The 27807-nt window shown below is 46.7% G+C and overlaps 1 protein-coding gene across 1 annotated transcript; it reads left to right on the top strand.

Annotated features, from left to right (window-relative positions):
- Positions 1 to 2065: 2065 nt before the first annotated feature.
- Positions 2066 to 27451, top strand: LOC146199344 (uncharacterized). Its single transcript, XM_084594804.1, has 4 exons — positions 2066 to 2168; positions 2243 to 2652; positions 21229 to 21551; positions 23088 to 27451. Exons 2-4 carry the CDS (start codon positions 2412 to 2414, stop codon positions 23508 to 23510), a joined length of 987 nt encoding a protein of 328 aa, XP_084450930.1. The 5' UTR covers positions 2066 to 2168; positions 2243 to 2411; the 3' UTR covers positions 23511 to 27451.
- Positions 27452 to 27807: the final 356 nt, after the last annotated feature.

The raw sequence follows: 27807 nt of genomic DNA, 5'->3' as shown, positions 1-27807 counted from the left end.
AGAGACGCCTCGGGCAATCTGACCAGCATCCGAGCGAGGGTTGTTTGTCAGGCGTTCGTTCCTTCTGTGCCAGCGGACGTGCGTGCGTGTCTTCCTGTTCCGTCTACTGCTCTCCGGTAGCTGCGCTCGGGATGGAATGCTTCCTTTCGTGGTGTCCCACTTCCTTTTGCTTCAGCTCAGTGCAAGGTGATAGCGTCCCTTGGCCCTAAATCATGATTCACGTGCATGATGCATGATTCACATGCAGTGTGCAGCATGATGTCACGTTTTCGAATTTCCTGTCTAGCTTTCTTCGTCTTGATTTTAATGAAACTGGCTAATTGGCATACCATTATTCGTTGGTGTATTTTCTGCGTGTTTTCGTCTCTTGATGTTATTGCTTTTTATTGTAAAAGAAATTCAGCTTATAACTCATGCAAGCTACCGAGTTGTCTTCACATTCGTAAGTGTCTCCGATACCTACATTTGGAACCACTGGGAATAAATTAAAGGAAAGTTATCTTTGAAACAAGCTCTGTATTAACTTAGCGGTCCCGAAAACATGTTACGCTAGCTATTTCTACTTCTCTTTTACCACTGCTTAATTGATATGCTTTTCATTTTGTGAAAGCACAGCACAAGATACGAGGATAAAGAGTGGCACCGAAGTTGTGAGGCACCCACAAATGCAATACCAATTAGCTCGTAAGCTCGCTTTTTATGATTGTCGTATTTGTTTTTTCATTGAGGTCGTGACTGACAGCCTGTTTCGCGTTGTAATGCTTCCGCGCTGCTAGCAGTGGTGCTCAACTCGGAAACTCCCCACAAGCGCTCGCCCCTCTTCAATTCAAATCAGTCTGAAGTCCCGTCATTCTAGGCACGTGCATTTGGAATTGTCTACTAAGGCATCCTCAAGCGTATGCAAATGTTGTCCAATCCCGACACGTAGTACAAGTTGGACAAGAGTCCGCTTTCTTCGTTTTTCCTGGGTTTGGGCTCCTCGGATCTTTTCATGCTCGCACCGCCCGGAAGACTTTGGTGCAGCGCAGAGAAGCGCTCTTTATGATGCTTTGTGTGACCGGCAGGATTGCTCTATTTTCTGATGTGTATTACTCGTTATTTTTGTTTTACTGCATAAGAATTTAAGAGACGCAGACGGATAGCAAAAAAACAAATGTACGCTATCGCCTGTTATAATTTCTCAGCAAGTATTATAGCAGCGCGAGTCTGATTACTTGCTCAGTACTTTGTTTAGACTACTTTGGTAGTAAGGAGAATATATGCAACGGCGTGTCTCTACTCTGGTGTTATGTGTAGGTGATAAAGTCGCATATTCATGTGAAACCATTCGCACACATTGAAAAGCTCCACGTCCGGCCGTGTTGTGACTGAAAACTTGAAAAAGAGATGTCCATATTTGACTGCGTGAGGATCTCATTCAAAATAAATAGAAAAAGCACCATAAGCCGCAACGATACTGTTCTTGCGGTCAACAGACGTGAATTACTTGCAGTTTCGTTGTATCTTCACACTCTAGCGTGCACATCGCCGTGGTGGCTCAGCGGTTGAGGCGCACAACTGCTGAACCCAAGGTCATGGGATCAAATCCCAGCCCTGGCGGCCACTTTTCAATGCAGGCGAAAAGCAAGGCGCCCTTGGGCTGCGTGATGTTAGCGCTCGTTAAGGAACCCCAGGTGGTCGAAATTTCCGGAGCTTTGCACTACTACGCAGCTTTGCCGACAACTGACCATTAATTGAGTAGTACGCTTATTAGCGAAACAGCATGATGAATATATGTTGCCTTTGTAAAGAAAGCGCCTCAGTAGAAACGACATTTGCAGATTCGCCTCTTTCCTGAGTGAGTAAGCACAGCCTTTCAGCGAAAGAAGCTTGACACTACCGATTTCGCGTGGAATGAACGAGATGGCACACGAAAGAACGGAGTACGAGTGAAAGAAATCGGCTTTTTGTCTGTCAATCAACCAGGCGCTCGCGAGAAACGCGATAGTCAAGCACGGTGAGAGAGAGAGCACACGCGTGCCCGCGCGGCCGGCAGGCAGGCAGAGCGAAGATAACGCGCGCAGACAGCAAGCAGCACACAGTGAACGCAGCGGCGGCGGCAGATGCCGCAGCTTCTTCTTCTTTGTCGTGCCGGAGTCAGATCGATCGCCCTTACTCGCGGTGCGGAGGTAGGAAGAGCGGGAGCGATGCATCGCGACAAGGAGCCATTCTTTCTCTCTCTTCTTCCAACTCTTTCCCCCAGCTCATCGACGACCAAGCAGCGGTGGAGGCGGCAGAAGAGGAGAGGAGCGGAGGCGAGGAAAAAAAAAACAGAAAAAGAGAGGAGGTAGTCGGAAGATAGAAGACGAGCGCGCGGCTCGGAGGCGCGTCAAACAGCGCCGAGAACCCCGACGCGCGCGGTGCTCGCCGAGATGGCCGACGCAGCAGCGGCAGCAACAGCATCGGCAGTGGCGGGAACGGAAGCCGCGGCCGGCCTGCAGGCCGCCCCGATCGAGGACGAGCACCTGCTCATTAGGCACCTGCGTCCCGACGAGCTCAAGCAGGCCATGGAGATCTGGAAGGAGCAGGGGCTCGAGGAGAGCGAGAACAACGTGGGCACCTTCTACCAGGTGGACCCTGAGGGGTTCTTCGCCACAGTCGACACGCGGACAGGTGAGGAGCATGGGCCGCTACAAAGCACGCGGAACGATCCACGCTTGGCAGCCCATTGTCCAAGCGACAAAAGTTTTCGCAACGCTCCGACACGCACTGACGCGGCTGCTGCGGCGCCGGCGTACCAAACGCCACGCGGATGGATGTGTGATCGATGTTAGTAGAGCCCTCTGCACACCTGTTTAGAGTGCGGAGCACAACTCAGCACGTCCGCGTCATTTAAGGGTGTTTCTAGAGCATGAATAAGCGTCAATGTGGGGATAATTCCACAAACTATATCGAAAACCGAAGGGGCCGCGGGAAATGTCAGAGACGAACATCGCAGCACGCAACTCGGGCGCTCTAGAAAAGTGCGAAAAATGTGTTAGCACTGCGCGATGAAAAACGCAAATGCGGCGGCATCGTATCGGCAAAACCTGCGTAGCAGGTTTTTATTGAAGGTAGGACACTGGCGGCGCAAACGTGGTGAGCAATATCGCAATTTCTCGGCGAGGTGTCATCGGTACACGGATATTGGAAGTCCATCACCTTTCTTTGCAGCAGCGATGTTCGCTAAATCGGAGCACGTGTTTGGGAAACGTGCTGATCTTGAGCGAGTTGCACGGGCTGTTTGCGTCGCTGCATGGTTTTGGAGGTATCAGGCAGCAATTCGACCATGCTACTGCTCGAGTTCAAAATATTGCGGTGCACGAACACATTAACTAAATTTTCAGGATGCTTAACCAAATTTCCAGAAACTATACGTGTACATCAAGCACACCTACCTGGTGTCTTAAAATTGGATGCATTTTTAAAGCACCAATAGAACTGAAAATTTTGATTGCCTCCGTGCTATTTATGATTGAAAACCAACAAGTTGACTCCGGTGTAGCACGATTTGCTCACTGTCTCTTTCGTGCTTCTGTTCTTGTAAGCTATCTACGATATATACGTAGTTTGTTAAAGGTATTACTTTCAGATGTGGCCGGAAAACATCAGTGCAGGTCCATTGACTTATTAACACATATTCGGACAGAGGCTGTTGCTCACATTTGTTACTTACTCATGCCTTGTGTAATCGACCGGTGGGCGAGTTTATGCATGATTTATTCAAATGAAGCGCAGGAGGTGTTACAAGGATGATGGGCCCATTATAGGGTATTTTGCACCTATTTTCTCTCATTAAGGTGGGAAAATTATGTAAACTCGATTGAGAGCACCGGTCAGCGTCGAGCCGAGATATTGACTGGACTGCGTTCGTATTGGTTACCACCATGTTATTTTCTCGAATCGCAGAATCTGACAGACAGCAGGCATCATATATGGTAGCGATACCAACTCGACAATTTCCGTTAGCACAGTGCCCACAACTGTAGCCAGCGGAACACCCTGACATGATAGTAACAAACTCGGCGCGACAAGTGGACAACTGAGTGAACCTACTGTTCCGCTTTGTTGGCAAGTGTTCTTTCCCCAATTCTTCCCTGATGTTACTATTGTAAGACGGCGGCATGTTTTCCTTTACCGACAATCTCCAGCAGCCGCGAGAAAAACAACTCCCACGAAAAAGCAATCGTTACCTTCCCAAACAGCTTCCTGGCCTGTTTGTTTTCCAGGGATATAACCTAGGTCCATCCGGCCGGCTTCTCACACACTCGCTGGCTTCGCCGCAAAACCGGGAACACGGAGGAGGACACGCATGGGTGAATCCCCGAATCGCGATTACCTGCTCAGACAGACATTTTTACTTCTTATTGCCCCGACAGGCCTAGGCTGCTGTGTCCTCAATATACCTATGTGCTCAGCGGTAGGGGAGTTTGGGGAGAGGTGGGCCCTAACAGTGGCACTTCGTTTAGACCCTCGTGGTTTTGTCAATGGTTGGTGCGGGCAGGCCTGCCGATCCAGTCGTTTCTGCCTCTGGATGTCGGAAGTGCAATTTTCCACATCGGTTTCTGCTCTTTGACGCGGACCGGATGAGCTTGCGGACACTTTCACCGGCGAGCGTTGCTGACGAGGTTAAGACGAGGTCTTTAGAACCTGTTGATGTAGCCGATTGACAGTGTACCCTCGAAAGATGAGTCCTTACGGTTTCCTTTCTTAATACACTTTCTTCTTTCTTTGCGCGCGATGGCTTTAGGCAGCGAAAAAGAGGTGAAATTTCTTGGCGTAAAATTCTTCAAAAACGAGTTTATTTTGGTTCCTCTATACTATACTGTTTTTTCTATACTAGGCATTCGGTGCATTCTATCTTATGAAAAACCTTATTGCTAACGAAACAATACCAGATGATTTAAGGATGACGTAGCAGAATATTTTAGCTGAAAAAACGCTTGGTTTTCATAGCCAGTTTTATTTTGCGGCACTGTTGCTTAATTCCGCGCCACAAAAGCTTACCAAGGAGAATATCCAAAGCATCCTATTCCAAAAGTAACCAGTCGCGATACTCTGTGAACAACAGAGAGTGCCGGCTTTGTATGCTACCGTTTTGAAAGGTCAAACATACTTGAGCTATCTGTAAATGCAAGTAAAAGACAATACCGGCAGCGTCTGAAATTTTCTACGCCTCTAACCTGGAATGAACCGGGTTGTGGCGAAAAGAATGGTCATGTCGGCAAACGTCTGCCTCCATGAGAGACAAAAATAAACATATCAAGCGAGTAGAGAGGCTGGTTTACATATTAATAGAATCCAGACAATCTGGAAGCTTGTCGCGATATAGTGTTTGAAAGATTTGCATAGACAGCACGTTTTATAGCCAGAGAAGGGTACAACGCAAGCATTACGCTCATGAGCGACACCATGTGTAACACTCACCCGCGAACAACATTTTTGTTTGTGTTTTTTTCTGCAAGGCAAACGTAGCAGCGCATTAACTTGTACATCAGGGGTGATAATCCCACTTCCCTTCAGAACAGAATGCTAACAAATCTCTGAATGTGCGGCGAATAAAAACTATAATTTTTTCTTTGCTAATAATGAAACTCTGGCTGAAACCGAAACTCGTTATTCAGATATGTGAGCATGCAAACAAGGAAGAGAAAAGTTTTGCGAGCGATCGGTAGCGGATCATTAATATTTAATCACCGGCGATGCTTGGCGGCGCACACTGCTTCGCGTCATTTGCTTGCATCGATTACCGCCGGAAGGCGCGCTGTTTTCCATTATTACGGAGGAAGCAAAGCGCCCCCCCCCCCCCCCCTCTTCCCTGTGCTTCTGAGAATGGGTATAAGAGACTGCTAATGCGCGTCGAGCAAGTGTGGTCCACGCGGCGTTATAACGCTTGATCAAGGATTCGTTTTTAAACTAAAGGCACTTTGTTAGCTGGAATAGTGCCCCAATCCAGGAAGTAGTCAAAGTTGGGCGCTTGTAGGTGAATGTTTGTCATCTTGCTGGCGTTCAAAATATCATCCACAAAAGGCTTTCCAGGCAGCCCTTGACAGCATTGCGGAGTTGAATGTAACGGGCTTGACAAAGGCATACTGGGGACATAATTCACCGGGATGCGCGATAAGTTCCGCGCACTGCCTATAGGGGCGCCATTGAATTGCGTGTAGCGGTCGGAAGTGCGTCCGCGACTCAAGGACAGCCGACGTTCGTAGATGCAATTTTTTTTCTCCTGACTCGTGCTGGTTGCTTCCACTACATCCTGCAGCAGAAAAGGTACCTCCTGGTGTAGGTGTGACGCAATCCATATGCACGTCGGATGCCTCCTGCAAACGAGCGCTGAAGAGCATGCGTCAATGTGAAGCCCAGGTTTACGGGGTGTCTTTTTTACCTTAACAGATGAATTAAGGAAATTTTCGTGTCGTTGTCAGCAAAGCGCAAAACCACAAAAAAACACACAAAATTGTGATCTATAATCGCTGGTCACCCGAGGTTCGGGCCGGTGTTAAACGATTCGTTGGGTTAATGCATACAAGGAAAGACACGTGTATCTCTCAATTCTCATTGGACACCTGAGCCGCATTGTAAGGATAGGGAGGGAGGCGGGAGACAAAGTGAACAATGGGAGCGCTGTCCGACGCGTTCCGGTAAAGATTAGGTTTGCAGCCCTCGTGGGAAGTGGAAACCACATAATGTATGTTAAAGGCGCCTGCAAACAATGCAAAGCACGTCTCCCCGTGTGTGTTTCCCGGTACAGACCACGGTTGAGTAGCTACTTCGAGTGCAAAAGTATACCAACAGCATAGAAATGGGTTTAACCAGTGTAACTCAACCAACCACCATTTATGGTTCATGCATTGATTTCACCTTAACAAAGAATATATCTACACCGCCAGAACTGGAAATATCAGTGTATATCATACTGATCATGAAGCAGTCGTGAATATAGTTGTGAAGTAATAAAGAGTAATATAAGCACATTACACTTGTCCCTGGTTTCACTCTTGTAGAGACACGTATGTGAATTTTCAAGTGACATGGCAATGGGTAATTGGGTATCATTTTACAGCTTCGCTGTACAGCCAGCTTCACAGCGTGGATTAGAGCATAGAGTTTCTTAAAGAAACTCTATGGATTGGAGCCACAATTTTTCTTCGTCAGGTTTCTTTTATTTTTTTATAATTCATGCACCTGCATTGTAAGCACCTTTACGTGCGCATGATGTGGCGCCTCGGTCGGATGCGACCTCCCCGCGAGCGGAGGTCCATCGTGCGAGGATCACTCGCTTTCACAGCGCTTCATCGGTCAGAATCATGTCATTATATTTTCTTGAAATACTCGCCTCGACAGGAGTACCAGCGTGGCAAAGGCGCTTCGGATTACATGGTACACTCGCGGTGATGACTTTATTTATTCTTTATTCAAGAGTTACCCCGCATTTCCCGAAGGCTTTATAGCAGGGGGGTTACAGATTGGCAAAATATACATCTTCCCTTGCAGAACGCACTTGCATTTCAGAAAGCCGGCCCCACTGTTGCACTGTTTTAACAAAAAATGAATTTGCAAAGAGGTTCGTCCTGGTTTCGGTACTCTCTAACTTTGAGAGAGTGGTCATGTCGTTTAGAAATGTAAAACGGCTGTTTTAAATAACTTTCAAAATCAATCCCCGTTTTTCCGTGAATTATTAAGTGCAGCAATTTTATCCTCAACTTTCTTCTACGGGAAGCGAGTGGTTCCCACTGCAATTCTTTCATTGCTCTACAACTATCCCTTCACCCGTACCTCCCCAAGACGAACTTTGCTGCTCTATTATGAATTTTCTCGAGTTTGTCAATTGATACCTGATGTGCAGGGTCCCATGCAATACACGCATATTCCATGACGGGTCGGACACAAGAGAGAAAAGCAGTTTTCTTGAAGTTTGGCTGCGAACACCTTAAACTTCGCTGTATAAAATTTAGTGCCCTACCGGCTTTGGTAACCACATGGTCGACATGAGCATTCCAGGAACAGTCATTTGTCAGTATAACACCTAAGTATCTGTATGTACATTTCTGGCTGATCAATTCATTGCTTATGCGATACTGAGCTTGGACTTCGATCTTTTTCCTTGAAAAACAAAGATGAGCGCATTTCTCCGTATTCAAAGACATTTTCCATTTAAGACACCAATCGTGGATAAGTGTTAAGTCAGTTTGGAGTTGAGCAACATCATTGGCATTGTTAATTTTCCTGTACAAAACACAGTCATCTGCAAACAGACGTATACTTGAGGAGATACCGAGTGAAATATCATTTATATAAATTAAGAACAGGAGTGGCCCCAGAACCGACCCCTGTGGGACCCCCGATGTCACATCAACATAATCAGCACTTACCGTTCAGGACTACACGTTGGCGGCGGTCGAGCAAATAATTCTGAATCCATTTTATTACAGCTGTATTCAGATTTATGCCCCGCCGGGGTGGTGCAGTGGTAAGAGGCCCGACTACTGTGCCGGAGTTACCGGGTTCGAACCCGACCACGGCGGCTGCGTTTCGACGGAGGCGGAACGAAGTGGCGTCCGTGTGCTGTGCGATGTCAGTTAAAGATCCCCAGGTGGTCGAAATTACTCCGTAGCTCTCCACTACGGCTCCTCTTTTTCTCTTTCCACTTTAACTTCATCCCTTCCCTTACGGCGCGGTTCAGGTGTCCACAGATCAAGTGTGACAGATACTGCGCCTTTCCCTTCCTATGAACCAACCAACCATTCAGATTTACCATTTTTAGTTTATAGAGAAGGAGTGAGTGTGACACAGTGTCAAACGCTTTCCGAAAATCCAGAAATATGCAGTCTGTTTGGCCCCCGCGGTCAACTTCAGATACAAGTTCATGGTAAAACTCGACAAGTTGAGTAATACATGATAAGCCTTTGCGGGACCCATGTTGTTGCTTTATTAGGAAATTATTCTTTACTACGTGGTTCATTATTTTTTGTGTATAAGATGGGCTCCAAGATTTTGCATGAAACTGATGTTAGAGAAATAGGCATGTAATTTAACACATCCTTTCTTGCTCCGCCTTTGTGAATTGGGACCACGTAGGCTATTTCCAGTCGTCTGGTAAAAGACCCGTATCCAAAGATTTTTTATAAATAAGATATAAATACTGTGAGATAGGATGAACACAGTTCTTTAGCAAACGGGGTGATATGCCGTCTGGACCACGGGCCTTAAATTCATCTATATCCTCTAAGAGCGCTTGAATTCATCTTACACTTATTTCAACTGGCTGCATTGTTGGCTCATAACTTGTGTATTGTTGGGGACTGAGGATATCCTTAGGTAAGAAAACAGATCTGAAGTGAGTATTAAAACACGTTGCCTTTTCTACATCACCTGAAATGACCTGTTGATTATAAACGATATCATCTACACCGAATGAATCTGATCCACACTTCCTTAAGTAATGCCAAAAACGTTTAGGGTTTTTCTTCATTTTAACATCCAGCATTTTAAAGCACTCCTCTTTCGCAGTTTTAAGTTTTTGCTTGTGCTCACGCGTTAGCTCACGTAATCTGCCAAGGTGATCTTCACGTTTTGTTCTTTTAAACTTGAGGTACGCACGCCTTCTTTTCCTTATTATTTTTATCAAACTAAGTCACCCACGGCTTTCTACGTCTCTTCAATCTAGCTGAATCCATATTTGGCACGTGAGCATCCCTCAGTTCAAAAAGCGTTTCCTCAAATAAGCGCCATAAATCATGAATATCGCACTCATCATAAGCACTCAAAAACGGGCAAGTGCATTTTAGGAAACGTAGCGCAAAGAAGACAAGGACAAAAAAGAAGGAAACACACACGAGCGCAAGTGATCGAGTAATATTTCGCACATTCTAGCATAGCCACCTTTCTCGTAAAAAAGACTCGCCTTGACTCACATTTCTTTTGTCTATTATGCGATGCTTTTGTATACGCAATGACCGCATGATGATCACTAATGCCTGGAATAACATGAACAGCATTAACGTGATCCGGAGAGTTGGAGAAGAAAAGATCTAAAACATTTTTATCCCTAGTTGGTTCTTGAGCGTACTGTAATAGGCCAAAAGTATCTATGATACTCTTCATTTATTTATTGATTCCGCAACCTGTTGTGGTTACACACACGCCATCACCCCAATGCAGATCCAGTAGATTGAAATTACCTCCGAGCAATATTGGTTTTTTGGGAAACCTCGAAAATAATTTCATAAAGTGATTGCAACCTGCTCGGATTAGAACCGAGTGGGGGATAAAATGATCCTACAGCGTATGACGAGTTGTCGTGTAGCGTAAGTGTACACCATATTGATTCAGCATCATTGTAATTGACATCTAGTAATGACGATCTTAAAGAAGAATGCTCCAACAGGAAGACGCCCCCGCCAGAGCGGGATCTGTCTTTGCGGTCAGCAATAAATTCTTTCGGAAACACCTCGCTATCACGAATTGATGCATCTAACCATGACTCAGTACCAAATACTATGTCTGCCTTTACAGACTCCAGAAGACTAGCAAACTCATCAACTTTATTTACAATGCTTCTGCAGTTCACGATTATGGCAATTAGATCTCGTTGGAGGCCTTTCCTTGGATGAATGGGGCGTCATCGTTTCATGGCAGGAACAACCACCTGTTCTTCGTTGTCCCACGTAAAAGCCTTCCCGTTCAGAATAACATTGTCATACTTTAGTTTTATCTTGCTTTTGTCAGCCTCTTTAGTTTTTGCATATTCCCACAGTCGCTTTCGCACATTACGTGTCTCTGTTGAATAATCTTGATCCACGCTACAGTCAGAACCCTTACACTGTCAACACATAAGCACATCCGCAATTATACCGACAAATATATTAGCGCAAGTTAACAACAATCAGCATATATTTGCACAAAACGTAATCAGCAGCACTAATTTAAATAGTAATTAACACTAAAAATATTAAAACATAGTATTGTTGATAGCCGGGCAATAAATCAATCATCAGTACTAATCAACAACTATATAACTATATTTAGCAATGTCAAACTAAAACAAGTGACATTAATCAGCAACGCTAACCAACACCGTTACCATTATTTGCATTTTCATCAAATGGCAATAATAATAATAATTGGTTCACAGGAAGGGAAAGGCGCTGTATATGTCACACTTGCTCTGTGGGCACCTGAACCGCGCCGTAAGGGAAGGGAGTAAGATGGGAGTGAAGGTGGAAAGAGAGAAATAGGAGTCGTAGTGGAGGGCTGCGGAGTAATTTCGACCACCTGGGGATCTTTAACGTGCGCTGACATCGCACAGCACACGGACGCTACTTCGTTTTCGCCTTCATCGAAACGCAGCCGCCGTGGTCGGGATCGAACCCGGGTACTCCGGCACAGTAGTCGGGCGTCTTACCACTGCACCACCACGGTGGGGCAAATGGCAACACCAAAAACAGGAAAATTGGTGCATTTAAGCTCTGCCTTTCAGAGTAAGACGCCATGATCTAGCGGCTCCCGTCCGCGGCTTCCCTCGCGGTTCCACGTTCGTTCGCGTTTGCGAAATTTTCCACTTGATCAATCGCCAATCCCTTAAATTGTGCATCTGTTATCTCTCACATACATATTCATTTGGTTATAGTCCTATCCTACCATATTATGTGGAAGGCCACACTGCATAGATATAATGCCCCGCTTTTACCAAGTTGTATGAACGTGCCTGCGTAGCCTAGGAACAGCATGTATGATTCGTATAATTAGACACATTTAGCAGTTCGTGTTGCTGTCTGCGTTGCTGGAGTTGCGAAATCCCTCCCACCGGAAGAGCTCCCGCACTGATTGGTCCCGACGCGGTGCGCAGGCAACTAACGCCTCCTGGTGCCCTCAAGACGAGCTGCCACGCGTCGGGAACAGCGCGTACGCACTTCTAGCACTACCGGTGGAAGGGTTCCCTCAAATCCATGCAGTAACGCAGACGGCAACATGCAACACGGTCTGCTAAAGGTGTATATTAATGCAAGGGTCTTAGCTGACTCAATTTTCCTCACCTTCCCCCGTGAGTTTTGAAGCCTGAGATGGCAGCTTTCGCCGAATCGGCCATGTTACGGGGACCCGCAGCATCGCCAAAGCATGTGACCAATGAGTGTCCGCCCACGTCAGCAGAGCTACCACCTGCCAAAATAGTTTCTTCGCTCAAAACGCCAACGCCGGATTTTCTGGGAGACGGAGTTTCGCGATAACCGCACGTGTCTCCTAACTGCCCCCTATAATTTGTTTTTTATTGCAAAAGCAATACTACTCGCACTTTCAAGCCTTCGCGTGACCCGGCCGCAGTTACGTCATACCCCACGTGACACACGGGCTGGCAGGAACTGCCAACTTGGGTCTCTCGTTTCACATGGGTTATATCAGAATCAGCCTGCTAATACCCTGGCATTCATGTTACCCCTATAGGCCACTAAGGTACGTTCATAAGGCTAGGTTAAAGCGGTGCTTTATATGTGGTAAGAAAGAAGAAAAAAAAAGAAGAACGCTCGATCACCCGCAGCTAATGCTTTCGCTTAATATTTGGTTCAGCAGCGTTGAACTCTTATATTTTTTTTCTGCATTTCCTCGATAGCTAGCGAGCTGCGTATTTCTCCTACGTATCTCTGCTCCTTATTGACCTACTTTGTATGACCATGCAGAAATGATATTTTCGACGGGACTCCGCGCCTCGCGGAATTTCGTTCATTACTGCACAGTTTTAAACGAAAAAAAAAACGCAATAAACCGGGCACTTCGTCTTCTGCAAATCACGTGCTTCATAAAGCATAAGTTACTTGATACACGCCCAAAAAATTTAGTGACATTATTTTCAACACGCCACGTGTACAACGATAAATGCATGTAACGTGCTCTCGAAGGACCGGGTTCATTGACGGAGACCCGTCCGTTCACCCCACATTCACTTCGCGCTCAAGTCCTATGAAAGTGCGGAAAAACTATACGCCACAAAACTTCCCAGCATTGTACTATACAAGCCAACTAATAACAACATCAATCAGTAACAAACTATTCCATTGCCTCTATACCTAAACGCGAATGGTAGCGAATGTCTAACAATTCTTGCAGTTCCAGGGAGACGACGAATGCGACCTTTTCGGTTTCGCGGGTGCAAAACACATGTCCAGCTGTATATTGAAACGTACATGAAAACATTATGGATGTTAAATCATTCTGGGAACAAATTTCACTAGCGAAGCCATCCGCCGCAGCTGAAGCTTCAATCTTGGCTCGCTTCTACGCTTGGTAAGCTTCTCGGCAATGAGCTATGTCTGTCTCAGCAGCCCGTCTTTCACGGCTGCGGTCTCTGATTTATGTGAGAATGTCTTTCTCTAAGCCACGGCGCCTCTTTTTGTCATGTCACCTGGTGGATCCGAACGACACTAAGCTCGCGGACCATGTCCGCACTAGCTCAGATGACGTATGTGTATGACGTGTCTGGGACACTGCCGACAATTTTTATTGCGAAAGCAATGCTACTCGCACATTCAAGCCTTCGCGTGAGCCGGCCGCAGTTACGTCTTACCCACGTGACGCTGTGACGTCACACCCCACGTGACACCATGGGCTGGCAGGAGCTGCCAACTTGGGTCTCTCGTTTCACATGAGACGGTTATGTCATAATCAGCCTGCTAGGACCCTGGTTCTTTTTTTTTTTTCTTTTTTTTTCCCTGGTTCTTTTTTTCCCCCGCCAGTTGAATTCAAACGGTTCAACTCATATATAGTTGGATAAAATGATGCCGTCCATGACGTAATACAGACTCCGTGATTGTTGGCCCGCTGAGAGCGGTGTGGCCTAGCAGCAGCCGAAATGAAAGCATGAAAGCTACCGCCGGCCTTTGCGTCGAGCCGTCAACATTATGAGCGGCGCGCACGGAGGCACAAAGCAGCGCGCAGTGGTCTAGCGTGAGGTGGACCGCGGTAAAATCAACGAAGATGCGTCGCAGGTGCGCGGCGAAAGATGATCTTCCGAAGTGCACTGTGCCATTTCAGCTGCACGTCGAAAACGAAACCATGCGAGCACGCCTGCATCGGAACATCACCGAAACTAAATACAACGCCGCCTGTGGCGCCAAAAAGTATGTTTCTCCTTGTCTTGTCCCATTTAGGTTGCCTTTTCGCCGTCGTGTTCACGTGATAAAAGCATTTTATTTTGTTGGAGACAAAACATATTACTCGATTCGAACATAGAGCATATTTAAAACTTGTCAGCCTATGAGATCCATTGCACGTCACGTGACTCGCAGTTGCGAGCTTTGGCCGTTTCGGTTGTGGCGACGATACCTGTATCTCTGTTCTTGCTCTTTTCTGCCTTACTAGAACTTTGGTTACCGTATAAGAGTGGTCTCTTTGTGATCAGGAGCTGGTATTCTATCGATGCAAACCCTGCGGTTCTTAAACGTGCGCTGGAATTGCCCGGCGCACGGGCGTTATTCTATTTCGCCTCCGCTGAATGCCAGAGCCACCTATCTAGCCGGCGGGTTCGAACAAAGGTTAAATCAAGTTGGGCTCACTGCTCAGTGTTCGAAGAAACAGTCGCAATAGCTCCACCAGGGCTCAGCGCATCACTTTTAAAATGCGTTGACTGATTTGGGCTTCCTTTCCTTTATAAATCTCAATTACCATCAGCAGGACATAATGGCAAAACGGTTGTAGCCATGTGTACCTTGTTTAGGATGCACCAGTTAGTGGATAACCGAATAAAAATGAATTAATCGCAGCGAAAAATAAGTCATAACCATTTGCGCATATGTTACGTGACCACCGAAGGTGCGCTTCACAATAGGAAAAAGAAAATGCTTAGCGCGAAATGATGTTGCTGGTGCTGGAAACATTTGCGTTTCATTTATCACGCGTTCGTCCGAAACATATCGACTTGGATTGGAAGAACCCTGCTTGTCGCTGATCATAATGATACCAGAACATATCTGAAGAAGCTCTTTTCTCACATTTGAAAAAATATATATATATTTTCTGATAACTTGTTTTTGTGCCACTTTAATTGCCCCTGGACGTCTCGCCACGTATATTGATCATTCTGAGGGTAAAGAAAAAACAAACTTTCTTGACTCCTTCCTTCCTTTTCTCAGAGACAAAGATGCGACTGTGATCTTGTACACGACGGTCCGGCCTTTCCCCCAACTAAGTGCTTCTTTCAAAGATTATAGACGTGCTACGACAATACGCAGCATGTTCCATAAAATGCATAACTCATTGCTCGCCTAGAAAATGCCTTCATTAACGTCGGAATGTTCCGCTGTGACGCATGACTGCATCGGCACCGACGTTATACATGGAAAAAAAAAATTATGTCCATACAACACAGTACCGGATAAAAGTAAGCCTCTCCGGCGAGTAAGAAACACCACCCATGAGTATGCAACCCCGTGACTGACTAGAACTGGCCACTTCTTTTTGTCAGCACTTTATTTTCAGCAGATTTCAAGAGTGACACGCAAGGTATGCGCAATAGCTTCAGCATCGCTGCGAGTTAGGAAGCAGCTTAATTGATGTTTAGCGGGACATCTTCGTGCTTACAGAAAGGCAGAGGACGTGAAATAACTGGTTCAGAAATTGCAATCGCGAACAGCAGAAGCTCCCGCAGCAAAGCAAGAAAAAAAGCGCCATTCACACGATCATCTACAACAGACGCCACCTTCAACAGCTGGGCCAAGGCCTGTCCCAATCGCCACCATCTGTTACTGTTCTGCATTCACAACTGCCCATTTCTCGGCCCTGTTGCGAACTGTAACATAACAAGCTATTCTATGTTTCATCGAAAATGCTAAAAAAAAAATGGCGGAGACGTGAGCTGCGTCGTTGAGAGTATGACGCGTTAATGGCTTCCGTCTGCGGCTCTCTTTGCAAACTTGCGTTCGCGTACATCCCATACATGCACTTGCATACTCGCTTAACCCCTGATCGCTTAATTTTCGTCTCTATTAATTCCCACAAACATTTCGTTACCATATAGCCGTACACTACTTTATGTAAAAGAGCATCCGAGTTCGATATAATCCCCGCTTTTAACAGGCTTGCTTGGCCAGAGGCAGCGTATCTGACTGGATTCAGGGGTCACGGTATGTTCAATTCCCATCTCAGAGAAGCTACCTGAATTTGCAGCTTCTGCTATATCACGTGACCTTTTGACGTCATACAACGCGCTAACCAGACAGGTTAGCGGTTAGACAGGTTAAGCGGACCATGAAAAGGAAATAAGAATAAGACTGGGATGGAGCGCATTTGGCAAGCACTCGCAGATTATGACTAGCAGCTTACCGGTATCGCTAAAAAGGAAAGTATATAACAGTTGCATCTTACCTGTACCCACCTATGGGGCTGAAACGTGGAGGCTAACCAAAAGAGTTCTACTTAAGTTGAGGACAACCCAGAGGGCTATGAAACGAAAAATGGTAAGGGTAACATTAAGAAATAGGAAGCGTGCAGAGTGTGTCAGAGAAATAACTCAAGTTACCGACATTCTAGTGGAAATTAAGAAGAAGAAATGGGCATGGGCAGGACATGTAGTGCGAAGAGAGGATAACCGATGGTCGCTTGGGGTACCAAACGGGATTCCAAGGGAAGGAAAGCGCAGCAGGGGGCGGCAGAAGGTTAGGTGGGCGGATGAGGTTAAGAAGTTCGCAGGGGTCAAGTGGATGCAGCTAGCACAGAACCGGGTTAAGTGGAGAAATATGGGAGAGGCCTTCGTCCTGCAGTGGGTATAGTCAGGCTGATGATGATGATGATGATGATGATGATGATGATGATGATGATGATGATGATGATGATGATGATGATGATGATGATGATGATGACGATGACCACGAACCAGAAAGGTCGCGACCATGTCCCCTGCTGACTACCATGCACCTGCCAGAGCCTAGCTCGCGGTTTTTCGCTCACAATACCAGGTCATCTGGAGAACGAGGCCTTCCACGCTGTCGCTCCTACAAACGACGAAATATGCACATATTGCGCTTGACAGTCTGCCTGGTCTTTCCAGTGCACGTGGGGGATTTGAGTCTACTCGGCGTGCCCACGTGACCGCACACGTTTTCCACGAGCCTACCTGCATGATAGCCGCCGTATGCCTCGTAGTACGATATTCGACCAGGGTTATAAAAATCAAAAAAGTCTTGCGTAATCTTGCGGTTGCTTACAGAAACCGCCTCCGAAAGATGCCAAACTAAAAGCGCACCGCAACCTCGGTTCTAGTTTTTCTCGCGAACCAATCAAGTTCTTCAAAAGAAGACTCCTGCCCTCTTCGCGGTGACACTATAGCTTCGAAAGCGCTCGAGATGGCGGGCAGGTAGTCACAAGGCCGCGAGGTCTGTCTGGATCACGGAGAGCTGAAGTGGAGGAAGCCATCGGCGCTGGGGAAAAGAACGCCTTTCTCCCCTTATCCCACCTGATGACAAGCGAGCGCAGAACCGTAGTACCAGCCAGGCGTGCAGGCGCGAACCTTGGCTGTCAACCGCAATTCGGGCCCCTAGCGGGCTAAGGCCAAGACGAGAGAAGGAGAGGAATTGGAGCGCTCCAATGCGAGGCGATGACAATGGGGGTAAGGCGCCGCGCCGGGAAGCGGGAACAGTGGAAGCAGAGAGAACTGGGTAGGAATTCGAGAAGACGACGGGGACCCGGGAACGACGAAGAGTGGTTTCCCGAAGGAGTTCCAGACCTTTCTTTTTTTTCCCTCTTTGTTTTCCTTGCGCCACGTCAAAGATGGGGACCGCACGACCAACAGGCCACCAACAGCGCAATGGGGTTGAGAGCCTGAGAAAGAGGGTTAAATTAAACGGCCTGACGAAAGAGGGAGACGGAACCAAGAAAGGGAGAAAAGGGACCGGGTGAAGTGATGCCGTTCTTCTGCACTGTGTTCTCAAAATAAGCGAACGCGTAAGCGAAGCCAGGCAAGATGGGAAAAAAGATAAAAAAAAAGGGAGGGGGGAGAGCAATGATGCAAGCACACAACTTCTGTGAACAACTAATGCTGGAAGGAAGGCTCGGCAAGAATCGATGGTCTGTACTATACACCTCATATATTATACAGGTTCTCCTAGGCGCGACCTGCTGGCCTGCTGGCTTGCCGTGGAAAATGATCGAGATGGGGGAGAGGGAGAAGGAAAAAAAAATAATAAAGGCACGAGGCAAATTCCTCAGAGGGTCGCCGCGCTTGAGAAGCGAGGAGAGTCGAGCACCGACGAGACAGGTTGGGTCTTGAAGGGGGCCGTGAGTGCTTAGGGTTCGAACCCCTACAGGCGTTCTCATATTCCCGCCCGTACCTTACCCTTCTCGGAAGTGCGGTGGGAATGTTAGAAGAAGCACAGAAAAAGCCGGACAATCGCGCAGCCTTCCACAGTGCACGCTCTCGCCTTCTCTCCACAGGCTCGGAATTTTTCTCCCATTTTTCCCTTCTCCATTCGTGTGCATGGCTGTTCATAACATCATTCTTCCTTCGCACCCGCCGGGTTCAATATAACCCTGAACAAAGTTAACCGGCTAAGTTAGCCTTTTTTTTTTTTTCAATTTATTCAGTCATCTCGCCTTTTTCGTTCCTTTTTTTATTTCAGCTACCAACACGCGTGCTTTCTCACTCTCACTTTCATTGCCTGTCATGAGCCGAGCTGAAGGCTCTCCTATAGGGCGGAGGAATGCAGAACCTCTCATTCCTTCCCTCCTGCTCACAGTCCTCTTTTTCCAGTCGAAGATTAATTCGCAGAATATGGAACGTGGCATGTCTGAAGGGGAACGCCAGCCAGACCCCGCGTTCGTCTGCGCTCGCCATCTCCCTCGCTGTCGTCGCCCTGCGACGGTCAGAGCTGCGAAAATGAGCGCCCACTCAAGCTCACGACGAAAGGGTTCTCGCTCCGCGGGCGCTCCGCTTTATGCGGAGCTCGGCCAGGAAATGAGATTACCTCCCAAGTTATTAATTCACCTTTTGTGGATTGCAGGCTTATTCTCCTATTGTTTATCGTTTTTTTTATTTTTGTACTGATAATAAAGAGGACGTCTTTTACGGCACCAAGATGTGGAAGCCCGCAATCGGCATGCCAGATCAATATCCACTTCAAAAGTTTGTGGCACGAGACTGGATATAGGGCCATCAAAAAAAAAAAAAAGAAACAAAAAAAAAGAAAATGAAACTGCATGACGTAATGCAAACGAGGAAGGCACTCGGTGTTGATTGGGGCGTAAGAACGTCGAGAATTAAAAGGCAGGCTCCCAGATTTACCAGAGAAGTTTTCTGTTCGCATGTACTGCAGCGCTCCTTATGACACGTTTGGCTCATCTCAGGACAACGGGCAGCAGAAGCAGAGGTTCAAGCTTCAGTGTATTTTCTTACACTGAACGTGCAGAAATTAGGCCAGTAGGATGTTCGGTACAAGCATACTTCACCTCGAATGCGTAAACCGAATTTTTCCTGATCCTGCTACCTTTTCGGCGTCGGACGTGTGTATTTATTTATTTATTTATTTATTTATTTATTTATTTATTTATTTATTTATTTATTTATTTATTTATTTATTTATTTATTTATTTATTTATTTATTTATTTATTTATTTATTTATTTATTTATTTATTTATTTATTTATTTAAAGTACTCTTAAAGGCCCTCTTACTATAATACTATATGAGGCGGTCGGTAAAAATAAATCTCTAAATACGGTGTAACCCATTTTTAGTTGTATGAAAAGGAATAATGCGTACGAAATGCATAGCATTTCCCTCTACTCCCCAATCTATTCCAAGTTATTCCACTGCTTTCCACTAACCAATCTATTGCACTTCTAAGTCTACTCCAGCTGCGATTATCTTCCAAACTAATTATATTTCAATTCTCATTCTAACGTTAGTCCACGGTGGAAGAAACAGGTACTTCGACGGCGTGACCGCGCTGCAGCGAGAGAGCGGCCGCTTAGTGTGACCGGAAGAGACGGCCGCCGCCAGGGGCAGCACATGTTCTGGGGGCCATTCTTTCCTCCGATTCTGCTGGAGGGCTTATAGAACAGCGGCACACGCACTGTTCATTTTCGACTTCAGTTATCAGTAAAAGATCATAACCTCGAGGCATTTCTGTTTTCGTTATTTACAAATCAATAATCAAATAACACAATTTTCGAGGTAGGAAAGAGACGCGTTGTCTCTCTGCTCTAGTAGACGACGCCCTGCGCTCGCTGCCTCGGAGCGCGCTTTGAACGTGCTTCGAAAGGTTTGCTGCTTCGTGTGGCCAAAAAATAGCGGCGTCATGTCATCACGCCGCCGATAGCAGTGCCTCATGGATGATGGGCAGCTCAGCTGATGTGTGTACAGCGATGTTGTTGTTATTGTTGCAACTGTAGGAAGAAGGAAAAGAAAATACACGGATCTGCTACTGGCTCTGTAGCTGAGTCATCTCCGCTGCCTCGTGCGGACAGACGAGAAAATAGAGTAAGAAAGAAAAAGAGCGCGTCGCAGCAGCCGTCGTCCGCCAACGAAGAAGTGGCGGGTGGTGGGCGGGTGCAATGACGGCCTACAACAGATACAGCCTCCGGTGGCAGGCTAGCTCCCATCTCAAACAGCGGGGACCTACCAGTCCCAGCCCTGTAGGGCCAGGAGCAGCCACCTTTCTCCACCCCACGATATGCGAGACAGTTAGTGCTCCCTGAAACGGGAATGTATAAATGCAGTACGCTCTCCAATGGACATAACAGGATGCTCCTTTTTGCGCAATACGCATCAAGCCTGCTCCAGTCTGGAAAATTAATGACCGGGACTCGGTCGTCGAGCGGGCTGAGTTGCTGGGCGGACTGGTTGGACGCTGTTGAATTCGCAACGCTGGGAGACGGCAACCAAGACGAGGAATTGCGTTGAGTGGTAACTGTGTGTCCTCGTTTTCCCTCTCTCTCCTCCCTCCATTTCCATAACTGATGTTATGATGTACGTTGCTGCGTTCTTTTAAATTCTGGAACGAGTTGACATTAAATTTTGATAATTATTATGTTGAAAGTTGCACACAATTCTTTCGTAGTGTAAGGGAGACGGGGATGAATTTTTCATTGCTATAAGAAAGGACGGAGCTCTGATTTTCTCAGTGGCTGCCCTCTGGTAGAACGGACGCTTTTCAATATAATGTCATGGCGTTATTATACGCGAATGCTGAAAGATCGTCCGGCGTCTTTTTCCCGCCTGCGCAGGTCGAGTGGTGGCGACGTGCGCCTGCGTGCGTCAGCACGAGTCGCTTTTCTTCGTGGGCATGTACGCAGTGCGTAAGCACCTGCAGGGTCACGGCATCGGCATTCGCCTATGGCGGACCATGGCCCGGAGGCTGGGCGATTGCAACGCTGGCCTCAACGCCGTGCCTCAGCATCTCAGCAAATACCGGGACCACGCTGGCTTCGGACACGTCGACACGTGGAACACGCTCGTCTTCAGCGGCACAGCGGTCAGCACCAACAAGCTGGCCAAGCCCACGGATCAGCTGCGCGCCGTACCAGTTAGCAAGGACCTCCTTCCCCAGGTACGCATTATACGTCGTTACGTGTACCTGTGGTCGTGACGCCTATCATGGTTCTTAGTGAGTCGACCGAACCTAGGCTCTACTGTCGGCGTCGAGGTTTTACAGTGACCCGTAGAGCTTGGGAAGCTGGTACTATTAGCTTTATTGTGTTGTTAGCATAGTAGTAGTATCAGCGTCAACGGCAGTAGAACTAGTAACAGCATTAGTATTAGAATATCTGCAGTAACGGTAAGCCTGATTACGCAAACATTCCGGCACCCCGTGATCCCCTCTTAACCAACAAGTATGGTGAATAGCTCTTTTAATCCGACAGATTTTGAAGGGCCACGATGATAAAAACTGTCAGCGTCTTTGCAAAACTTCCACCTACCAACAGTGACAGATGCTGTTTGGGAGGACTTCCCTCTGCTACCCTGCCATGGTTCTCGCACGCCATGGTTGGCTATGTGGCAGGGTTAAGTAGAGGGAGGGACATATCCCTCTACACTTGTAGGGAAGAGGAGGGAGAGGCCGCAATGGCTAAGCAAAAATGAAAATCGCTAAGAAAGAATTAGCGAAAATGACTGAAAGAAGCGATTGCGAATAAAAACTAAGAAAGAATAATCAGAATTTCAATATTTTGTCAGCGAAAAAACGACGGAAACCGGAACAGTTTGGTGAGCGAAAGAAAAAATTCTGTGACGATTCCATCGTATTTGGGCATATATTAGCCTCTGCTGCAATGAATACCGTACATAATAAAACATCGATTATACCAAACCGCCTGTAAGAACACAACACCAGCTGTAACGAAACATCGGTTACAATGAAGAGCCGGCTATGACAACTTAGTATGGACACCTCAATGACAGGAGACAGCGGTTGAGTCATGGTGACGATGGTAGCATAGTAGTTTTGGGGCTATAGTATATAGCTGCTTAGTGAAGCTGAAAGTATCGTTAGCGGTTGCAGTGGCACATTACATGCTGTAAACTTTGGAATGACATAACGACGGAAGAAAGGTAGATGAGATGCTATCGCATTTCCTCTTCATCAGTCCAATTGATCGCCTCTAAATATTTATCTGCGGACCACTGGGAACGCGTCTCCACTTATGGGATCCTGGAATTTGATGTGAGAAAGGAAATTTAAGAGAGTACAGAGAATGTTAGTCCTTCGCCATCAAGGTGGGTGTATAGCTACGCAGTAATTTGTTTCCCTTATGTCGTGTAATTTGCGACATGTCCGAAAGTTGCTGCTATCTTCGAGGCAAGGACCTGTTTTCCACGATACCCTGCTTTCTTCAGACCCCGTCTCATAAAAGCAATTAGAACGACCTAAGGTAAGTTTTGGTGTCATTACGGTTCTCCTAACCTTGTACCAGAAGCCCAGGTGGTAGAAATCATTCCAGACGCCACTCTTTCTAATTCCCTTCTTGCACTCCCTCCTTATCCCTTCCCTCAATATGTGGTTTGGGGTGTCCGCAAAGACTGAGACTGTTATTTCCGTTGTTTCCTTTCCTCACAACAAATTTTCTTTCGCCGTTCGCCGACGCAGGTCATCGCGTACGACGCCTTGGTGCACTGCTACAACCGCGAGAAAGCGGTCACCTATACGGTGTACGACCCGGATGGCTTCGCGCGTGCCGTGGTTCGGCGGCGGCCCGACGGCAGCGAGGTGGTCTGTGGCTTCGGCAAGATCGGCACCAACATCTTGGGCGGAGCCATGATGGGTCCCATGTACTGCGAGAACCGCCAGGCGGCCGACGTGCTGCTGCGTGCCCTGGTGGACGGAAACCCATTGACGCGCACCAGCCTCACCATGATGGTGGTTGACTGCAACCCAGACGCCGTGGCACTGGCCCACGACATCGGCCTCGAGTCGCACATGCGCGTGCCCCGGTGTTACCGCAAGGCAATTGTACCGGCCCGGTTCGAGCAGATCTTCGCCCAGCACGACCTAAACTTTTCTGCCTTCTAGGGAGCTTATCTGCCTATGACAACGGCCAGAGAAACTAAATGGAGAGCTAAACGCACAGTTTGCCCTGTCGGTTTCGGTCTCGCTCGATACAAAAAAAGGGCTACGCATGACCCTGACTCCAAACATTGTTTCGCGCCTTTTTGTGCGCTGGTTCATGGACTAGGACTTTAATGGAATCGCAAGAAAGGAGATACTGGGCGTCCAAAACTGGTATTTTAACAGTGACGAAAAGGGAAGACAAGATGTGAGAAAGAGATATATCTAGCCGTGGCGTTCAACCTCGCATTTCTCAAGTTTCGTAAACATGAGCGTATAGCAGTTGCTAATTTTGCGAGTATGCATTATATGTCGTTCAAGATGACCATTGTGAGGGGCCGAATTATGGAGAGCCCCACTACATGCTACCGCCTACACGGACAGTTTCAAATATACGCTTGATGCCCGTACCATTTGGACAGGAAAGCCACCCTTGCGTGTTAAGTGGCGTTGAAAACACGCATGCGACGTCCTTACATGACACTGACAAGTCTTTTGTTATGATCGACGCACAACTACACTGCCTTTCATTGTTAGTTTGGATACCGGTGTGCTTGCATTGTTCTAATTTTATGGTAGCAGTGACAGTTTCTAGCGAAATGCGCAGCAGTACAGAGCTTAGAAAATCATTCCTGAATTTTGTTTTGTAGGTTTACTGGTTCCAGATACATTTTCCATGCAGCAATTCAAGCCTCTACAAGCTGAGCCTCCTGCCCACTAATTGCAAAACTATAAAGCCACTTCTCTCGGTTCGATGCAACATAAGTCAGTCTGCGTCGGACACGACGCTTGGTCTGTAAAACAAATGAGACATTTTGAAGCACTCGGTTCACCTATATAAAATTTATAACCTGATACACATGCTTGAGTGACCTTGGTAGAGTGAACAAGAAAAGGCCATTCCTGATACTTCCACGTGGCGGCGCGTACAGGCGTGGCATGCCATGGCTGGTGTCTATGTCGCCAACAGCAAAGCACAAATGTGTCGCCCCACGTGTTAAATAAGCTTGACTGTAAACCGGATCAGTGTTGAAGTTGCCTGTTACTCATTCGCGCCAAGGAAACGCTGCACAAGCCTGCTGTGCTCTTCAAAATTTTGCGTTCTCTGCAGAGTTATCGAGTTTGAGAAGCATAGCTTAACAGTAAACTCTCAATTGCAGAGCAGTTACCCGCTTACGGTGCTGAGCGTTTCACCGAGTTTTTCCTAATGCAAGCCGTTTCATGTGCCTACCTGCCGAATTTGGTAAGTCTACTTGCCGATGGCGATAAACGAAATAAGAAAAAAAAAAAAAAGATGTAACTAAACTTCGCTATAATATAATGCATAAAATGCTAAATACGTACTTTCATTTATTCGGCCATACATGCACAAAAAAGTGCAACTCTTGCGTGGCACAGTCTTGGAAGCGACTAACCAGCGCCAAATGAGAAGAACAAATATGGATTCGTGTTCTGCGTGTTTTCCACAGCTCTAACTTACACTAACGGAATGTGATTTATTTGCCAGTGTTTAGTGTTATGAAATTATTTAAATTTCGTACAGCAATACCAGAATGTTTGCTCAACGACTTTAGAAACTTCGTTCCGTTGTGGAGGCCAATTTTCTAGTTACTGTCAACGTTACCCTTGTCGTCCATTCACCGAATGCCGCGCATTCCATTCTCGCAGCTGTTTTCTTCCGAGTTTTTATTTGTGAACAACATAAACAAATGTGCACACGCTGCAAATGCGCCTCGCGGTTTTTAGTTGAATGTGCTAGTATTTGTTGAGGGCCATAGGCAAAAAAACCACTGTAGCTACCGCCACCCTTGATTTTTCTGTTAACTTGTACGCGTGCAAATTTGCATACGACAAACCTGCGCAACTGACTCCCTCTTCTGAGTTCTCTCGTTTTACTCTTTCTCTTGCGGGAGCACGGTAGTTAACGAACGCTGAAAACAATTGTTTCAAGGCGACAAGTGTATGCAGACCGTCTATTCCTATCTTCAGACAAAAATTCGCACTTTTCTCGGTACGTACGCCTCTCTATGCACAGCTGCGACCATGGGTCGATTCTCTTTGTCGCTTCATCACTGAAGAGAAAGAAACCTTGGCCAGCTGGAGTGTTTCCTCCGCCTAGCGTGTTGTGATCGCATTTCTACTGACATTTGGCGCACAGAAGGGCACAAATGAAGCGCAAAATAAAAAAATAATGATACAATAAAAAAAAGAAAAACAGCTTATATTGTGTTCGCCTTCCAGGCTCAGAAACCTAGGCGAGACGGAAGTTGTCCCTGGAGGAGAAGGGGGAGATGGAAAAGCCCTGATTCAAGCGAACAGCGAACTTCGCCATTCAGATGTGTCGCAACAGTCTTGGACTAGTGGTACGAGTCGCGAAGGTGCCTATTTGGTTTTCCACTCCAGTGGCTAGTGCGACGGCTCGATCTGCAAGGTGTGGCAAGCGCTTAATTTTTACCCTTTGTGAGTGGTCACGGTGGTATGATGGGAGCTCATGAAGCACTAAGGAGATGGGGCTCTTGTCACAGATGCTCACATATCTAAAGTTCACCGCATTGCCAGCAACTCCGAGATTAACTGTGATCCCTGCGAATGTTACCGCTTTCTACGTATGAGTGAAATGTAGCATTTAGACATGCGCTATATTACACATATCTCTATACAGTTGAACAAAATCTGGCGCCATTATGTGTATGTTGAAGTCAGTGGGACCGGCTGAGGACGCCTGAGAGTAGGCATAGGCGAGCTGCCCCTGCTGAAAAATGGCGAGAGAGAAATATGACTGCTTTAAAGCTGCGTGTCTGTGTGCGTACAAAATGTGCATGTTTTATGCTTAACGGAAATGAAAGAGCGTTTGTGACCCTTGTATTCGCCATATCTAAGACGCAGTGCCGTCCGGCACGGCTATCGTTAAAAACTGACCAAGTGTGTTGTTTCGTGCTCAGTGTATGTAAGGTATATGCATGTTACTGCTGTTATGAGAGATGTTACCGGCGAAGTCGTAAAATTATATATTTTCAGGTTCACGCGTACAGTCATACATAAGCAGTGTGTCTAGACACTGTCAAAACGAGTGCATTATCCTAGTTGCCGCTTATTACGAATGCACACTTCTCTCTCTGCTTTATAGGAGCACCAACAAAAAAATTTTGAAAGTTTCGCGTTTGTATCTGCATTCAAAGAATCGCTATTGGCACAGCATCACAAAGTAAGACGCCTAGTAGCATGTAATATAATAATCTGCATCACCGTCTAACATCACCTATATCGATTTGAATCGAAAAGAGCTGTGTTGATTTCACGACGCCATAAGGCCCAAGTACTGTTCGCGTGGGCTCATAAATTCGTCGTGCACAGCACGCACACGAAACATTGCGTGTCAGAGCCGTATACGACCCACCGCAAACAGCTCGAGCTCCTCCTACGTTAGCAGTAGCCCCGCTTACACGTCACTGCGGCTGGTATACGCCACTGAGTTCCGTGCGCCTCTGGGTGAACCTACAGCAGAGCCTGTAATCGATTAAACACAAGTATGTTCGAACTTTCGCTCATTTTTACTCTACTAGACTCAGTTGTTAATCGTTATGTATGTGCAGGAAGACAGCGTGACAAATACCTTGAATTCAAAATCTTTTGTCAGTGCTCCTTTATTGCTGTCTAGGTCGTGGTTTTAATGCTGTTGTGGGATAAAAAAATTGTGGAAAAGAGATGAAATAGTTGCAAGATGCAACTATTTAGGTTTTTATAAAAGTTATCTAGTCCTGCCTGCGGTGCATGGAAGGCTGCTATTTCTGGTCCAAGTTACGCCCGGCAGCCAGTGCACCAGGAATGTTCCCGTGTGTGTGTTAGATATGACGATGACGTCGTGTGTACGTCGAGTGGGACTATAACCTATCGAAATAAATTATTACGACAACATTTGCCCCGTCCTGGCTCTGATACTTTTAAACTGACCGTGTAGTAACCTTCGGTAAGTCAAAAAATGAGTCACCTTTGTGAATAGTATCATGCGATCGCATGCATCGTGATTTGCGCGGTATAAACGCCGCGATCATGCGCCTGGGGATGTTTAACGTGTGCCGACACCGCACATCACCAATTAACCTTATTTATTTATTTAAACAGCCCTCTGAGGCTTTCGCAATAGTAATTGGTTTACAGGAAAGGAAAGGCGCAGCCAGTATCTGTCACGCATTCTCTGTGGATACTTAAAACGCACCGTAAAGGAAATGAAAGAGCGCTTAACAAGAGTAGAGGGGGAGCT

Source organism: Amblyomma maculatum, chromosome 2 (assembly GCF_055883805.1).
Source record: "Amblyomma maculatum isolate TAMU_Amacu chromosome 2, ASM5588380v1, whole genome shotgun sequence".
In the NCBI taxonomy this organism is placed as follows: domain Eukaryota; kingdom Metazoa; phylum Arthropoda; class Arachnida; order Ixodida; family Ixodidae; genus Amblyomma; species Amblyomma maculatum.
Note: the sequence above shows the minus strand (reverse complement) of the source record. Positions and strands in the feature narration are given on the sequence as shown.